Source organism: Eptatretus burgeri, chromosome 1 (genome assembly GCF_056783735.1).
Source record: "Eptatretus burgeri isolate ZD-2024b chromosome 1, Ebu_testis_v1, whole genome shotgun sequence".
NCBI lineage: Eukaryota > Metazoa > Chordata > Myxini > Myxiniformes > Myxinidae > Eptatretus > Eptatretus burgeri.
In genome coordinates, this window is record NC_140961.1 from 11,341,370 (window position 1) to 11,356,665 (window position 15,296).

The 15,296-nt window shown below is 53.5% G+C and overlaps 1 protein-coding gene across 7 annotated transcripts in view; it reads right to left on the bottom strand.

Annotated features, from left to right (window-relative positions):
* Window positions 1–15,296, bottom strand: part of LOC147033866 (uncharacterized) — a 113,294-nt gene that overhangs the window by 18,774 nt on the left and 79,224 nt on the right. For 4 of the 7 annotated variants that reach the window (XM_085872037.1, XM_085872027.1, XM_085872033.1 and 1 more), the window contains 3 exons: window positions 14,668–14,832; window positions 7,289–7,474; window positions 2,760–2,906 (listed from right to left, as the gene is read on the bottom strand). In XM_085872037.1, the coding sequence (XP_085728163.1) occupies window positions 2,760–2,906; window positions 7,289–7,474; window positions 14,668–14,832 (498 nt within the window). The remainder of the gene's footprint in view (window positions 1–2,759; window positions 2,907–7,288; window positions 7,475–14,667; window positions 14,833–15,296) is intronic. The other 3 variants (XM_085872044.1, XM_085872040.1, XM_085872042.1) reach the window with 2 other exon arrangements.

The window sequence follows — 15,296 nt, forward strand, 5'->3', positions numbered from 1 at the left end:
ACTCCTATTCGCTTAACCAAGCTGACGCACACCGCTGTTTTCCCCAAGCCCCTTCAACGCCAGAGCGTACCATTGGTATGCCAAGTGTACAATGACAAGACTGTCGCTTCTTTAAAGACCTTCAAGGATTCACTGGGCATCAGCAAAGGCACAATCATCCTCACCCAGATAATGAGTGAGTGGTTCAAGATGATGAACGTGAAAGACCATTTCTCAGCTATCCATCTGCGCGACGAATCCAGACAGCCTTGGACAGCAGACTGTCCAAGGCTGTCCTTAAGCTAACTCAGCAAATTGCTGAAGCCTTCACTGTGTCCACACGTAATAATGTGGATGCTGCCAAATTACTTTTGGCAGAGAAAGACTGACTACGTTCTTCCTGCTATATTTGCAGATGAAGCCTTGGAAAAGTTTTTCAGCCAAGCCAGGCAAAGAAGCGGTGGAAACGTCCACATTGACGAAGTTGACATTATGGCTGCAGCTAAAATTGTAAATTTGCAAACACTCATTAAGCATGACATTATGCCCGAATCTAGTTCTCGTGTGATTGATTGCGACAAGAACTGTACAACTTCCATAAATCCAGATGAGCGAAGTGAACTCATTGACGAGATTACTCCTCAAGACACTCAGGATCTCTTGGGGTCTGACGATGCCCTGAAGCATAAAGTAGTTTATTTGGCCAGACACCTTGTTCATAAATATGGCGATAGCACTAGTATGGAGGAGATCATTGATTATGAAGATGGTAATGAGGTGTCATCTGAGTTTGTAGATAATTTAAATAGAGGTGGATTGAGTGTGCCGACTGTGTCAACCGTCTTTTTTTTGTACATGATGCCTATAATTTGTATGACAAGACTAAAATGCGTTGCCGATTTCATTTTGCTGAGCTGCTATCCTCTGTAGATGCACCTTTAGCTAGTAGTAATGCTGCATGTACTACTTTAGGAAACATTCTATTGAAAGCTCATGTCCTCAATGTAAGTGACAAAGAAAAGGCTTTGGGATGCCTCAAGAGGCAAGAAAAGCTCTCCAACTAGTGATGAACATAGTTGTAAGAGGCATGGTGTTGTGACGTGCATATAATGTTTATGTAATACGATATATGACAATAAATAAAGTTTGACAGCTCTACACACTTGTATCTTATTCCAATCAGCCATCTCTCACTGTTTATGAGTTAGACACAAAAACGGGCAAAAAATACCAAAATTCAGTAATTTGACCTTGAAATATGACCTTTTGACCTTGAAGATGACCTCAGGTGGTGTTGAAAATGACATTATTGAACTCGCCGTTCTCAAAACCCCCCCGAAATGGATCCTGAGATCGTGTCTCTAGACCTTCGAGAAGTCATTTTAGCCCCAGACTCGTTAATCCTTCAGAGTCAAGTTACAAACCCCAAACATGGGAGGTTCCAGTCCTTCTCTATAGGAGTCTATGGTTGGAACAGACTGTGTTGCTGCACCCTCTGAAGCATTATTTGGACAATATTGCACTGCAGGAAGTAGTATATTGCTAGCATTATGGCGAGAAAAAGACAAGTAACAAAGGAAGACAGACAGACCATTATAACCCTTAAAAGTGTGGGTCTTTCCTTTTGAGAAATTGCAAACAAGCCAAGGTGTCAGTGAGTACAGTTTCCTACACCATCAAAAGGCACTTGGAAACTGGAGGAAACTCTTACAGGAAGAGGTTTGGCAGACCCAAAGCCACAACACAATCAGAAGACAAGTTTCAGTGAGTCAACAGCTTGCGTGATAGGCGGCTCACAGGACAGCAGCTTCAAGCACAACTTAACACTGGTTGAAGTAAGGAAGTCTCAGTTTCAGCTGTGAAGAGAAGATTTCAAGCTGCAGGTTTGACAGGTCGAGTGGCAGTAAGAAAGCCATTGCAAAGATGGCAAAATAAGAAAAAGAGGCTTTCCTGGGCCATGAAGCACCGCCTGTCAGTGGACTACTGAAAACTGGAAGAATGTCTTCTGGATGGATGAATCAAAATTTGAAATCTTCGGTTCATCACGCAGGGTTTTTGTACACCATCGAGTAGGCGAAAGGATGGTTCCTCAGTGTGTGACACCAACTGTCAAACATGGAGGAGGAGGTGTGATGATGTGGGGCTCTTTTGCCGTTTCCAGATTCAGCAACTTGCACAGAATGAGTGGCACCCTGAACCAAAAGGGCTACCACAGCATTTTGCAGCACCATGCAATACCCTCTGGTGTCCGCCGAGTTGGTTAGGGGTTCATCCTACAGCAAGATAACAACCCAAAACATACCTCCAGGCTATGTCAGAACTACCAGAGAAGAAAAGAACAAGACGGTACGCTTCAAATCATGGAATGGCCAGCACAGTCTCCAGACTTAAACCCCATCGAGCTGGTTTGGGATGAACTGGACAGAAGAGTGAAAGCAAAGCAACCTTCAAGTGCAACACATTTGTAGGAACTTCTGCAACAGTGTTGGGAAGAACTTTCCGAACAATATTTGATTTCCATCGTTGAAAGAATACCACGAGTATGTTCAACTGTTATATCGGCAAAAGGTGGCTACTTTGATGAGTTAAAATTTAGATTAAATTTTGTTCAACAAAACGATTCCTTGATTTCTTTTTTATCTGCAATCGTTTATTTGTTCGCTGCTTTAATTTCAGAGTACATTGAAACATAAAACTGCTTAAATTTCAGTAAAAGCTGGAAAAATGGGGGTGTTCTAAAAGTTTCGACCGATAGTGTATATTAAAGGACCAACACGAACCTCGAGTACAGACAACTTGTGTGGCTTCAATGGAGAAAACTCAACGTGCAGCTGGGAGGCAGGGAAGCGCTTCACACGCGACCCGCTCTCTGTTGACCAATCTGAGTCGTCGAAAACGGAATCCGCAGGCTCCGCAGACTCCACAGTCTGCAATTGTGCAAAAACAAAAACAAAAACAAACAAACAAACAAACAACAACTGATCAGCATGCTCAGTTGTAGATGAGTTTCGGAAAGTGGATGACAATCGAAGAGCAATTTTCCACTTTCTGGGGGTGCACCAACAGGGGCAGAGGCCGGGGAGGAAGTACACACAAATTTATTCATTGATTGTACTCTTGCATGCACAGCCATGTAATTTTGACAACGTATTAGATGTATGACAACTTCAAGCACGAGAATCCGACGTTCAGTGATGTTTGGGCTTTGTGTTCACATTTGAGCACAATGTTAACAAAGGAGAAATTTGGAAAAATTACAAGACCTCATCACATTGTGAAACCATCATTTAATTTAATGTCCCCATTTCAAACAAGACGAGGAACGGTTTTTGTTTTGTTCGCTGAACGCTCAGGTGTGCACAAAACTTGATGCGTGCACTTAACGGTGTTCAAGAACCAAGTAATTTGTACAGATAACGAAACCGCAGTCCAAACAGTCTCTTCTGGTTAATTAACCTTCGGATGCAAAAGCCCTACTCCCTGAGCACAGGCTTCAGATTTTTGCCTTGGACGAGGTTCACAGGTCCCGGTTTGCCATGCACTTTGTGTTTCGTGGATATTGCTAACCCTTCAATCAACGCAAGCACGATTACATATGGCAAGTGTTCGCACACCTGTCCGATGCATAAACAATACAAATACCCCGAAGAAAACATGTTGGCATTGGATTTATCCGGAGCATTCTTATTCAGCTCCTATATCAACTTGATACAAGACTCGTATGGTAATGTGATCAATTTGTTACTTAAAAACACCGAAAGACTGAAACCGTTCAGAGTACTGGTGATGTCATAACAGCGACAGCAGACAATGAGAGCCATAATCAATTGTGTTTTGAAAATCTCTGCAAGAGCTGTTCAGCTAACAGCTCAGCTCATGGAAGAGCAATGTTTAACAAATAGTGTGGTAGCAAGGCAACAATTGGGCAGAACAAGCAAGGCAACGAATGAACAGGAAAAGAAAAGAGAAAAAGGAAGAAACGCTGAAATCAGCAAGATTGTTGCGTTCAGAAGGGTTAATGGGGATAAAGATCATGGGTCAAGATGGGGGATACAAGGAGGTCAGGTCAGGGATGGTAGCATGTGCCGGACCAACGTGTGGCCGAGTAATTTCTGCTGGAACTGCAGGGGCCGCCGTCTGGCCATCCCCCAGGCAGATGCCCGGCCCATCGCCCGGCCCCAACAAATCGACCTCTTGGTCACAACATGCGGAGACATGAATATCACCTGCCAAGGTAAGTGAATCTCTCCATGACCTCAATATCCTCAGCACAAATAGGTACAGACAAGATAGCAGCATCCAAAACATCATTGGAAGCTGTGTCTTGGTTTTGACCCAGGAACCCCGTATTCCCAGCAGCTTCAACCCATTCAGTGCCTCCAGAAACCCATTTGGATATCCAGCATCTCCACAAAGATGACTGCATCATTTGCAAAATCAAGGTCAGAGGTCTTGACATTCCCAAATGATGTGGTGCAGCTTGATCTCACCAACATCTTCCCCAGAATCCAGTCCACACAAGCGTTGAAAAGTGTGGACGCCAGCACACACCCCTGACGAACTCCAGTAACAACTGGAAATAAGTTGGAAGTTGAACCACCACACCTCACAGCACTCTCAGTACCAGAGTAGAGTTCAGAAATTAGAGTGATCAGTTTTGGTGGCACCCCACAAAGACCGGGAATCCTCCAGAGGGTATCCCAATTCACTGTATCGAACGCTTTGCAAAGATCAACACAGGCTGCAAGCAGCCCCTGCCAAAACTCTCGTCTGTACTTGGTGAGGACCCGAAGAGCAAGGATATGGTCAATCGTTGATCTCTTTGGTGTAAAGTCTGACTGTTCTGGGTACTGGTGCTCAAGCAGATGGTGGCGAATAATATCAACAATTATCCGAGCAAAGACCTCGCCCGGCATTGAGAGCAGCGCCACCCTCGGTAGTTGTTGCAGTCTTGGTGATCATCAGCCCCTTTCAAGAGAGGGACAACAAGGCCCCCTCTTCCAGTCAGTTGGGATGATGCCTGTGCGCCAAACAGAGCAAAGAACTGCAGACGACATGAGTACAGCATTTTCACCAGCCTTGAGAAGTTCAGCATGGATGCCACAAAGCCTAAGGGCTTTACCCCCCTTTCATCTGATTTACTACAGCCTGTGTTTCCACAAACAAAGGTGGACCGCAGTTGATTGGAGGGTCAGCAATGGGGATAGTTGCACCCCTGACATCCAACTCAACAGCTGGTAGGTCAACCTGGTGCAGCCATTGAAAGTAACCAGCCCAGCAGGCCTTCACTTCGGACTCCTCTGTCAAGAGCCCACGACCCTCGGCTCGAATTGCAGTACACCAAGGGATGGGCTTAGAGGAAACTATGTCCAAATTCCTCTGGAAGCAGGATGAGAATCGTTTGACCAGAGGTGATGCTCCACTCCTTCACAGATTCCTCACACATGTACCTCCTTGTCCTCCCTCTCTCAGCGCACGTACAGTTTTACGCCTCAACTCCCTGAACAGCTCAGCTCTGCCATTCAGCCTGGAATGCGACTCTGGTCAATGGAATACAGTGCCCCTTGGGAGACAGTTATTCTTCACCCGATGGTGGGTTCAAAGACATCCACCGGCAACATCAAGGATGATGTTCAAGGGTAGTCTTCAAGAGAAGACTTCAAGGGTAGTCTTGAAGGCACTTCACAATTATTCAGGATTTCCCAAAACACCAAGACCCCTCCTGCTCCCAAATTCACACTCAGCTACCTCTCATCTTTGAGCCTGCCAACATCCAGTCTGGGCAAGGATGGTACCATTCTCCTGGATTTAAGCTGCAACTTCAGAGTTACTATAACAAGCCTGTGATAAGTATTGAGCAACTGAGCATTCTGGAAGACACTGCAGTTGTGGATCATCCTCCAGCAACCATCAATGAGCACGTGGTCAATCTCTTTTGCCACACAACCAGCATTGGAACACCAAGTCCAGCGATGAGCCTGTGGGCACCGAAACCATGAACCAGCCACCCCAAGTCTGTGACTTCTTGAAAAGTTAGTGCTATTCTGGTTCACAGTTCCAGACCTGTAGAGGCCAACACGTCTCATAAGCATCCTTATCGGTGCCAGTCGATCCATTTAAATCCCCCAAGACAAGAAGAGTATCTCACCTGGGGCAATGATCAACCACAGATTTGAGCGCAGCATGGAATGCGTCCTTCAGCGAGATCACTCGCCTCAGTTGGAGCATTGACAGAGACCAGAGAAACGACACCGAAGAAGTGACGAATCCTCAGTCTGTTGATACGCTCGGTGACCGGTGTTACCTCAATTATCATGACAGTCAGCTTATTGGACACAGCTATAGCAACTCCTTGGGCATGGTAAACATCAGAGTGAGTCACTGATTCCAGGCACTCACCTGAAGGGATCGCCTCAGGTTATCCCGAAGAGACCGCCGTCTCGTGGACGACAAGTGGACCTCAGCTCCACCCCACAATCAGACCCAAGAAGGTTACCCCATGCTTTTCCTTCTATTATCAAAAAAATTGGGGTCCCGATGGCTTTGCCCCAATCCTGTCATCCGTTTTGCTGTCCGGCAGAGCAGCTGCACAGGAGGTACTCACACGGAGTGGGTTTTCAGTTTTCTTTGCATTTTTATGCGTTTTGCGGAATGAGGCGTTTTACGGTGGTCAGAGTGCAAATCCTGCCACCAACCTCCTAGAAAAAGGTAACCTAACTGCAGGAGGACATCCACAGACGCAGTTGCGCACCAGATATGGATGGCTTTTGGCTCACAAAGATCTCCTCTGCTCTTTCATAAGTTTTGTTTTTAATCCTTCTGGGTGTCCATATTCATATACCATCCTTGCCAGAAAACCTGGTGGAAGAGACGGCTTAATCGCTGACAACCCAACCATGGAACAGGTTAGTACAGGTTTATATGGTACCTATAAGCAAGTCACATGTCTGATCTGACTTGACAATAGGGGGCGGCAACAATTCAACGAGGTGACAGTGAAATGCCTGATTCAAGCCCTGGAAGGAGGAGTGGGAAAGAACGGCCTCCGGAAGACTCAACCTCTTCCAACGGATGATCCAGGAAACGGATAGATGGGTTCGTTTGACGATCCTTCCGGAGAGACAGAACGAGACTGAGATTTCCCAAGATTGAAGGACGTGTTCCATTCATCAGACCAGCATCAAATAAATTCCAGACGAATAGGGTGTGGGAACGGCTGCGTGTTGCCCCACAGTAGTAAAGGGGTGATGCATGAGGATCGAGAATCATTTACAACAAGAAAAGTACAAAGCAGAAACTAAATAACTACCTCCACCAAATTCTTGAGCTTGGCCTTTTGGCTACGAGTGCTGCATGCAGAAGAGCTGGCGATCTGCGGCTTTACGGCAGGTGTGACCGAAGGCTTGGCTTTGGTCTTATCCTCATTCCCTTTCTCTTCTTGCCTCTCGTCTTCTCTGCCTTCTGCCAAGTGCTTCTCTGTTCCTTCCTGCCGAACCTGCATTTGCAAACAAATCAAGTCCTTTAGGATTGTGATCAACAGATTTAAATCTATTACATACAGTATGCAGACAGTGCAATATTTGGTAGAATAATATTTCGAAATACGACACATGCCCCACGAGCCCAACAAAAATAATAATTTCAGAAAAACATAAGAAAATACAATTCAATGCAAATGCGACAATCGATATGCCTCCGCAGGCATTAGATGACAACCCAGTGTTACATTCGATCTCAATTAACCGTCACATGAGAGAGACAGAGACAGGGACACAGAGAGACAGGGGCACAGAGAGACAGAGAGACAGGGGCACAGAGAGACAGAGAGACAGGGGCACAGAGAGACAGAGAGACAGGGGCACAGAGAGAGACAGAGAGACAGGGGCACAGAGAGAGACAGAGAGACAGGGGCACAGAGAGAGACAGAGAGACAGGGGCACAGAGAGAGACAGAGAGACAGGGGCACAGAGAGAGACAGAGAGACAGGGGCACAGAGAGAGGCAGGGGCACAGAGAGACAGAGAGAGGCAGGGGCACAGAGAGACAGAGAGAGGCAGGGGCACAGAGAGACAGAGAGAGGCAGGGGCACAGAGAGACAGAGAGAGGCAGGGGCACAGAGAGACAGAGAGAGGCAGGGGCACAGAGAGACAGAGAGAGGCAGGGGCACAGAGAGACAGAGAGAGGCAGGGGCACAGAGAGACAGAGAGAGGCAGGGGCACAGAGAGACAGAGAGAGGCAGGGGCACAGAGAGACAGAGAGAGGCAGGGGCACAGAGAGACAGAGAGAGCAGGGGCACAGAGAGACAGAGAGAGGCAGGGGCACAGAGAGAGGCAGGGGCACAGAGAGAGGCAGGGCACAGAGAGAGGCAGGGGCACAGAGAGAGGCAGGGGCACAGAGAGAGGCAGGGGCACAGAGAGAGGCAGGGGCACAGAGAGAGGCAGGGCACAGAGAGAGGCAGGGCACAGAGAGAGGCAGGGGCACAGAGAGAGGCAGGGGGCACAGAGAGAGGCAGGGCACAGAGAGAGGCAGGGGCACAGAGAGAGGCAGGGGCACAGAGAGAGGCAGGGCACAGAGAGAGGCAGGGGCACAGAGAGAGGCAGGCACAGAGAGAGGCAGGGGCACAGAGAGAGGCAGGGGCACAGAGAGCGGCAGGGGCACAGAGAGAGGCAGGGGCACAGAGAGAGGCAGGGGCACAGAGAGAGGCAGGGGCACCGAGAGAGGCAGGGGCACAGAGAGAGGCAGGGGCACAGAGAGAGGCAGGGGCACAGAGAGAGGCAGGGGCACAGAGAGAGGCAGGGGCACAGAGAGAGGCAGGGGCACAGAGAGAGGCAGGGGCACAGAGAGAGGCGGGGCACAGAGAGAGGCGGGGCACAGAGAGAGGCGGGGCACAGAGAGAGGCGGGGCACAGAGAGAGGCGGGGCACAGAGAGAGGCGGGGCACAGAGAGAGGCAGGGGCACAGAGAGAGGCAGGGGCACAGAGAGAGGCAGGGGCACAGAGAGAGGCAGGGGCACAGAGAGAGGCAGGGGCACAGAGAGAGGCAGGGGCACAGAGAGAGGCAGGGCACAGAGAGAGGCAGGGGCACAGAGAGAGGCAGGGGCACAGAGAGAGGCAGGGGCACAGAGAGAGGCAGGGCACAGAGAGAGGCAGGGCACAGAGAGAGGCCGGGGCACAGAGAGAGGCAGGGGCCCAGAGAGAGGCAGGGGCACAGAGAGAGGCAGGGGCACAGAGAGAGGCAGGGGCACAGAGAGAGGCAGGGGCACAGAGAGAGGCAGGGGCACAGAGAGAGGCAGGGGCACAGAGAGAGGCAGGGGCACAGAGAGAGGCAGGGGCACAGAGTGAGGCAGGGGCACAGTGAGGGGCAGGGGCACAGAGAGCGGCAGGGGCACAGAGAGAGGCAGGGGCTCAGAGAGACGCAGGGGCACAGAGAGAGGCAGGGGGACAGAGAGAGGGAGGGGCACAGAGAGAGGCAGGGGCACAGAGAGACAGAGAGAGGCAGGGGCACAGAGAGACAGAGAGAGGCAGGGGCACAGAGAGACAGAGAGAGGCAGGGGCACAGAGAGAGAGAGAGAGGAAGGGGCACAGAGGGACAGAGAGAGGTAGGCACAGAGAGACAGAGAGAGGCAGGGGCACAGAGAGACAGAGAGAGGCAGGGGCACAGAGAGACAGAGAGAGGCAGGGGCACAGAGAGACAGAGAGAGGCAGGGGCACAGAGAGACAGAGAGAGGCAGGGGCACAGAGAGACAGAGAGAGGCAGGGGCACAGAGAGACAGAGAGAGGCAGGGGCACAGAGAGACAGAGAGAGGCAGGGGCACAGAGAGACAGAGAGAGGCAGGGGCACAGAGAGACAGAGAGAGGCAGGGGCACAGAGAGAGAGAGAGGGGCAGGGGCACAGAGAGACAGAGAGAGGCAGGGGCACAGAGAGACAGAGAGAGGCAGGGGCACAGAGAGACAGAGAGAGGCAGGGGCACAGAGAGACAGAGAGAGGCAGGGGCACAGAGAGAGGCAGGGGCACAGAGAGAGGCAGGGGCACAGAGAGAGGCAGGGGCACAGAGAGACAGAGAGAGGCAGGGGCACAGAGAGACAGAGAGAGGCAGGGGCACAGAGAGACAGAGAGAGGCAGGGGCACAGAGAGACAGAGAGAGGCAGGGGCACAGAGAGACAGAGAGAGGCAGGGGCACAGAGAGACAGAGAGAGGCAGGGGCACAGAGAGACAGAGAGAGGCAGGGGCACAGAGAGACAGAGAGAGGCAGGGGCACAGAGAGACAGAGAGAGGCAGGGGCACAGAGAGAGGCAGGGGCACAGAGAGACAGAGAGAGGCAGGGGCACAGAGAGAGGCAGGGGCACAGAGAGAGGCAGGGGCACAGAGAGAGGCAGGGGCACAGAGAGAGGCAGGGGCACAGAGAGACAGAGAGAGGCAGGGGCACAGAGAGACAGAGAGAGGCAGGGGCACAGAGAGACAGAGAGAGGCAGGGGGACAGAGAGACTGAGAGAGGCAGGGGCACAGAGAGACAGAGAGAGGCAGGGGAACAGAGAGACAGAGAGAGGGAGGGGCACAGAGAGAGGGAGGGGCACAGAGAGAGGCAGGCACAGAGAGAGGCAGGGGCACAGAGAGAGGCAGGCACAGAGAGAGGCAGGGGCACAGAGAGAGGCAGGGGCACAGAGAGAGGCAGGGGCACAGAGAGAGGCAGGGCACAGGGAGAGGCAGGGGCACAGAGAGAGGCAGGGGCACAGAGAGAGGCAGGGGCACAGAGAGAGGCAGGGGCACAGAGAGAGGCAGGGGCACAGAGAGAGGCAGGGGCACAGAGAGAGGCAGGGGCACAGAGAGAGGCAGGGGCACAGAGAGAGGCAGGGGCACAGAGAGACAGAGAGAGGCAGGGGCACAGAGAGAGGCAGGGGCACAGAGAGAGGCAGGGGCACAGAGAGACAGAGAGAGGCAGGGGCACAGAGAGACAGAGAGAGGCAGGGGCACAGAGAGACAGAGAGAGGCAGGGGCACAGAGAGACAGAGAGAGGCAGGGGCACAGAGAGACAGAGAGAGGCAGGGGCACAGAGAGACAGAGAGAGGCAGGGGCACAGAGAGACAGAGAGAGGCAGGGGCACAGAGAGACAGGGAGAGGCAGGGCACAGAGAGACAGAGAGAGGCAGGGGCACAGAGAGACAGAGAGAGGCAGGGGCACAGAGAGACAGAGAGAGGCAGGGGCACAGAGAGACAGAGAGAGGCAGGGGCACAGAGAGACAGAGAGAGGCAGGGGCACAGAGAGACAGAGAGAGGCAGGGGCACAGAGAGACAGAGAGAGGCAGGGGCACAGAGAGACAGAGAGAGGCAGGGGCACAGAGAGACAGAGAGAGGCAGGGGCACAGAGAGACAGAGAGAGGCAGGGGCACAGAGAGACAGAGAGAGGCAGGGGCACAGAGAGAGGCAGGGGCACAGAGAGAGGCAGGGGCACAGAGAGAGGCAGGGGCACAGAGAGAGGCAGGGGCACAGAGAGAGGCAGGGGCACAGAGAGAGGCAGGGGCACAGAGAGAGGCAGGGGCACAGAGAGAGGCAGGGGCACAGAGAGAGGCAGGGGCACAGAGAGAGGCAGGGGCACAGAGAGAGGCAGGGGCACAGAGAGAGGCAGGGGCACAGAGAGAGGCAGGGGCACAGAGAGAGGCAGGGGCACAGAGAGAGGCAGGGGCACAGAGAGAGGCAGGGGCACAGAGAGAGGCAGGGGCACAGAGAGAGGCAGGGGCACAGAGAGAGACAGGGCACAGAGAGAGGCAGGGGCACAGAGAGAGGCAGGGGCACAGAGAGAGGCAGGGGCACAGAGAGAGGCAGGGGCACAGAGAGAGGTAGGGGCACAGAGAGAGGCAGGGGCACAGAGAGAGGCAGGGGCACAGAGAGAGGCAGGGGCACAGAGAGAGGTAGGGGCACAGAGAGAGGCAGGGGCACAGAGAGAGGCAGGGGCACAGAGAGAGGCAGGGCACAGAGAGAGGCAGGGGCACAGAGAGAGGCAGGGGCACAGAGAGAGGCAGGGGCACAGAGAGAGGCAGGGGCACTGAGAGAGGCGGGCACAGAGAGAGGCAGGGGCACAGAGAGAGGCAGGCACAGAGAGAGGCAGGGGCACAGAGAGAGGCAGGGGCACAGAGAGAGGCAGGGGCACAGAGAGAGACAGGGGCACAGAGAGAGGCAGGGGCACAGAGAGACAGACAGAGAGAGGCAGGGGCACAGAGAGACACAGGGAGGCAGGGGCACAGAGAGACAGAGAGAGGCAGGGGCACAGAGAGACAGAGAGAGGCAGGGGCACAGAGAGACAGAGAGAGGCAGGGCACAGAGAGACAGAGAGAGGCAGGGGCACAGAGAGACAGAGAGAGGCAGGGGCACAGAGAGACAGGGGCACAGAGAGGCAGGGGCACAGAGAGAGGCAGGGGCACAGAGAGACAGAGAGAGGCAGGGGCACAGAGAGACAGAGAGAGGCAGGGGCACAGAGAGACAGAGAGAGGCAGGGGCACAGAGAGACAGAGAGAGGCAGGGGCACAGAGCGACAGAGAGAGGCAGGGGCACAGAGAGACAGAGAGAGGCAGGGGCACAGAGAGACAGAGAGAGGCAGGGGCACAGAGAGACAGAGAGAGGCAGGGGCACAGAGAGACAGAGAGAGGCAGGGGCACAGAGAGAGAGAGGCAGGGCACAGAGAGACAGAGAGAGGCAGGCACAGAGAGAGGCAGGGGCACAGAGAGACAGAGAGAGGCAGGCACAGAGAGAGGCAGGGGCACAGAGAGAGGCAGGGGCACAGAGAGAGGCAGGGGCACAGAGAGAGCAGGGGCACAGAGAGAGGCAGGGGCACAGAGAGAGGCAGGGGCACAGAGAGAGGCAGGGGCACAGAGAGAGGCAGGGGGCACAGAGAGAGGCAGGGGCACAGAGAGAGGCAGGGGCACAGAGAGAGGCAGGGGCACAGAGAGAGGCAGGGGCACAGAGAGAGGCAGGGGCACAGAGAGAGGCAGGGCACAGAGAGAGGCAGGGGCACAGAGAGAGGCAGGGGCACAGAGAGAGGCAGGGGCACAGAGAGAGGCAGGGGCACAGAGAGAGGCAGGGGCACAGAGAGAGGCAGGGGCACAGAGAGAGGCAGGGGCACAGAGAGAGGCAGGGGCACAGAGAGAGGCAGGGGCACAGAGAGAGGCAGGGGCACAGAGAGAGGCAGGGGCACAGAGAGAGGCAGGGGCACAGAGAGAGGCAGGGGCACAGAGAGAGGCAGGGGCACAGAGAGAGGCAGGGCACAGAGAGAGGCAGGGGCACAGAGAGGCAGGCGCACAGAGAGAGGCAGGGGCACAGAGAGAGGCAGGGGCACAGAGAGAGGCAGGGGCACAGAGAGAGGCAGGGGCACAGAGAGAGGCAGGGGCACAGAGAGAGGCAGGGGCACAGAGAGAGGCAGGGGCACAGAGAGAGGCAGGGGCACGGAGAGAGGCAGGGGCACTGAGGGAGGCTGGCGCACAGAGAGAGGTAGGCACAGAGAGAGGCAGGGCACAGAGAGAGGCAGGGGCACAGAGAGAGGCAGGGGCACAGAGAGAGGCAGGGGCACAGAGAGAGGCAGGGGCACAGAGAGAGGCAGGGGCACAGAGAGAGGCAGGGGCACAGAGAGAGGCAGGGGCACAGAGAGAGGCAGGGGCACAGAGAGAGGCAGGGGCACAGAGAGAGGCAGGGGCACAGAGAGAGGCAGGGGCACAGAGAGAGGCAGGGGCACAGAGAGAGGCAGGGGCACAGAGAGAGGCAGGGGCACAGAGAGAGGCAGGGGCACAGAGAGAGGCAGGGGCACAGAGAGAGGCAGGGGCACAGAGAGAGGCAGGGGCACAGAGAGAGGCAGGGGCACAGAGAGAGGCAGGGGCACAGAGAGAGGCAGGGGCACAGAGAGAGGCAGGGGCACAGAGAGAGGCAGGGGCACAGAGAGAGGCAGGGGCACAGAGAGACAGACAGACAGGGGCACAGAGAGACAGACAGACAGGGGCACAGAGAGACAGACAGACAGGGGCACAGAGAGACAGACAGAGAGACAGAGAGACAGGGGCACAGAGAGACAGAGAGACAGGGAGAATATGTTTTAGGGGGAAAAGAGAAAATATCAGATGCTTCTCAGACGCGAGTCTTGAACGGCAAAATTCTTTTCAAAGAGCATATACCTTTGATCGGTTGAACCGAAAACTGAATTGGTTCATATTATAAATTCCCAGTCCAGACGTGTGCCAAATTTTGTCCACATGCCTTCTGTGGTTAACAAGTTACCAAGGTAAGGAATAGCTGATGTGCACGCACAACCCAAAAACAATGCCTCCGGCACCATCGACTGCAGAGGTATATAAAAAAAAATAAAAATAAAAAATCAAAGCACCCGACTCTTAACTTGAAAACTACAGTTGAAGTGCATGTCGTACACAAGGCAGTCCAATGGAGTCAATGTGAAATCACCACCCTGCCTGAAAATTATCCTCATGACAATTGACAGAAAAACGGGAGAGTTGACACACATTGATGAATCACCCTGCCAGTTATAGCTGGGTCGGGATTCACCGGGAGAGGTTAAAGCTGGGTAGGGATTCAAATCCAAGCGAGACAGTTGAGAGGCGAACGTGCGTACCTCCAAGCCATCCTGGCAGCCCAAATATTTGAACTGAACACGGAATATCAACATAAAGGTTTTGAGTGAAAGCAGATTCGTACCTCTTCTTGGCAGGCCTGTGTTGATGTGGAACATGAACGCAAAGACAGGATCTCAACGTCCTTCTGCTCAAGTTGAGAACGAAATAAAGCCAACTGGTCTTCGAGTGCCGTCGCTAACTTGTCCCGTTCTTGCCGCCAGGTTACCAACTTGTTTTCAGACTCGCTCTAGGAAAGGCAGCCAAGCAGAAACACACAAAAACGAACTTGAGCTACCAAAGCTCTCACTCGTTATAATTACATTCTTGGTCAGGTCAGGTATGAGAGCATACGGCGGAGCAGCGCATCGCCGCGTCCACTTTCCGCCGGCACTGCAGGGGCCTCCGTCTGGCCATCCCCCAGGCAGATGTCTGACCCATCCCCATCTCCTTGAGATGCCGATCAACCTGCTGCAACCACGAAGCACGTGGTCGGCCCATTGGCCTCCTCCACTCATGAGACTCCCTCGCTGAGAGAATCTGGAGAGCAGGATCAGCGTCAGGAAAACGAGCCACATGTCCATACAGCCGCAGCTGACGCTCACGGACTATACAGGAAACTAATCTCATTCAAGTCTCTCTCAGCAACTGCTCGTTGGCCACAAAGTCCGACCAGCGATAGCCATGGATTCTCCAAAGAGAGTTGGTACCAAA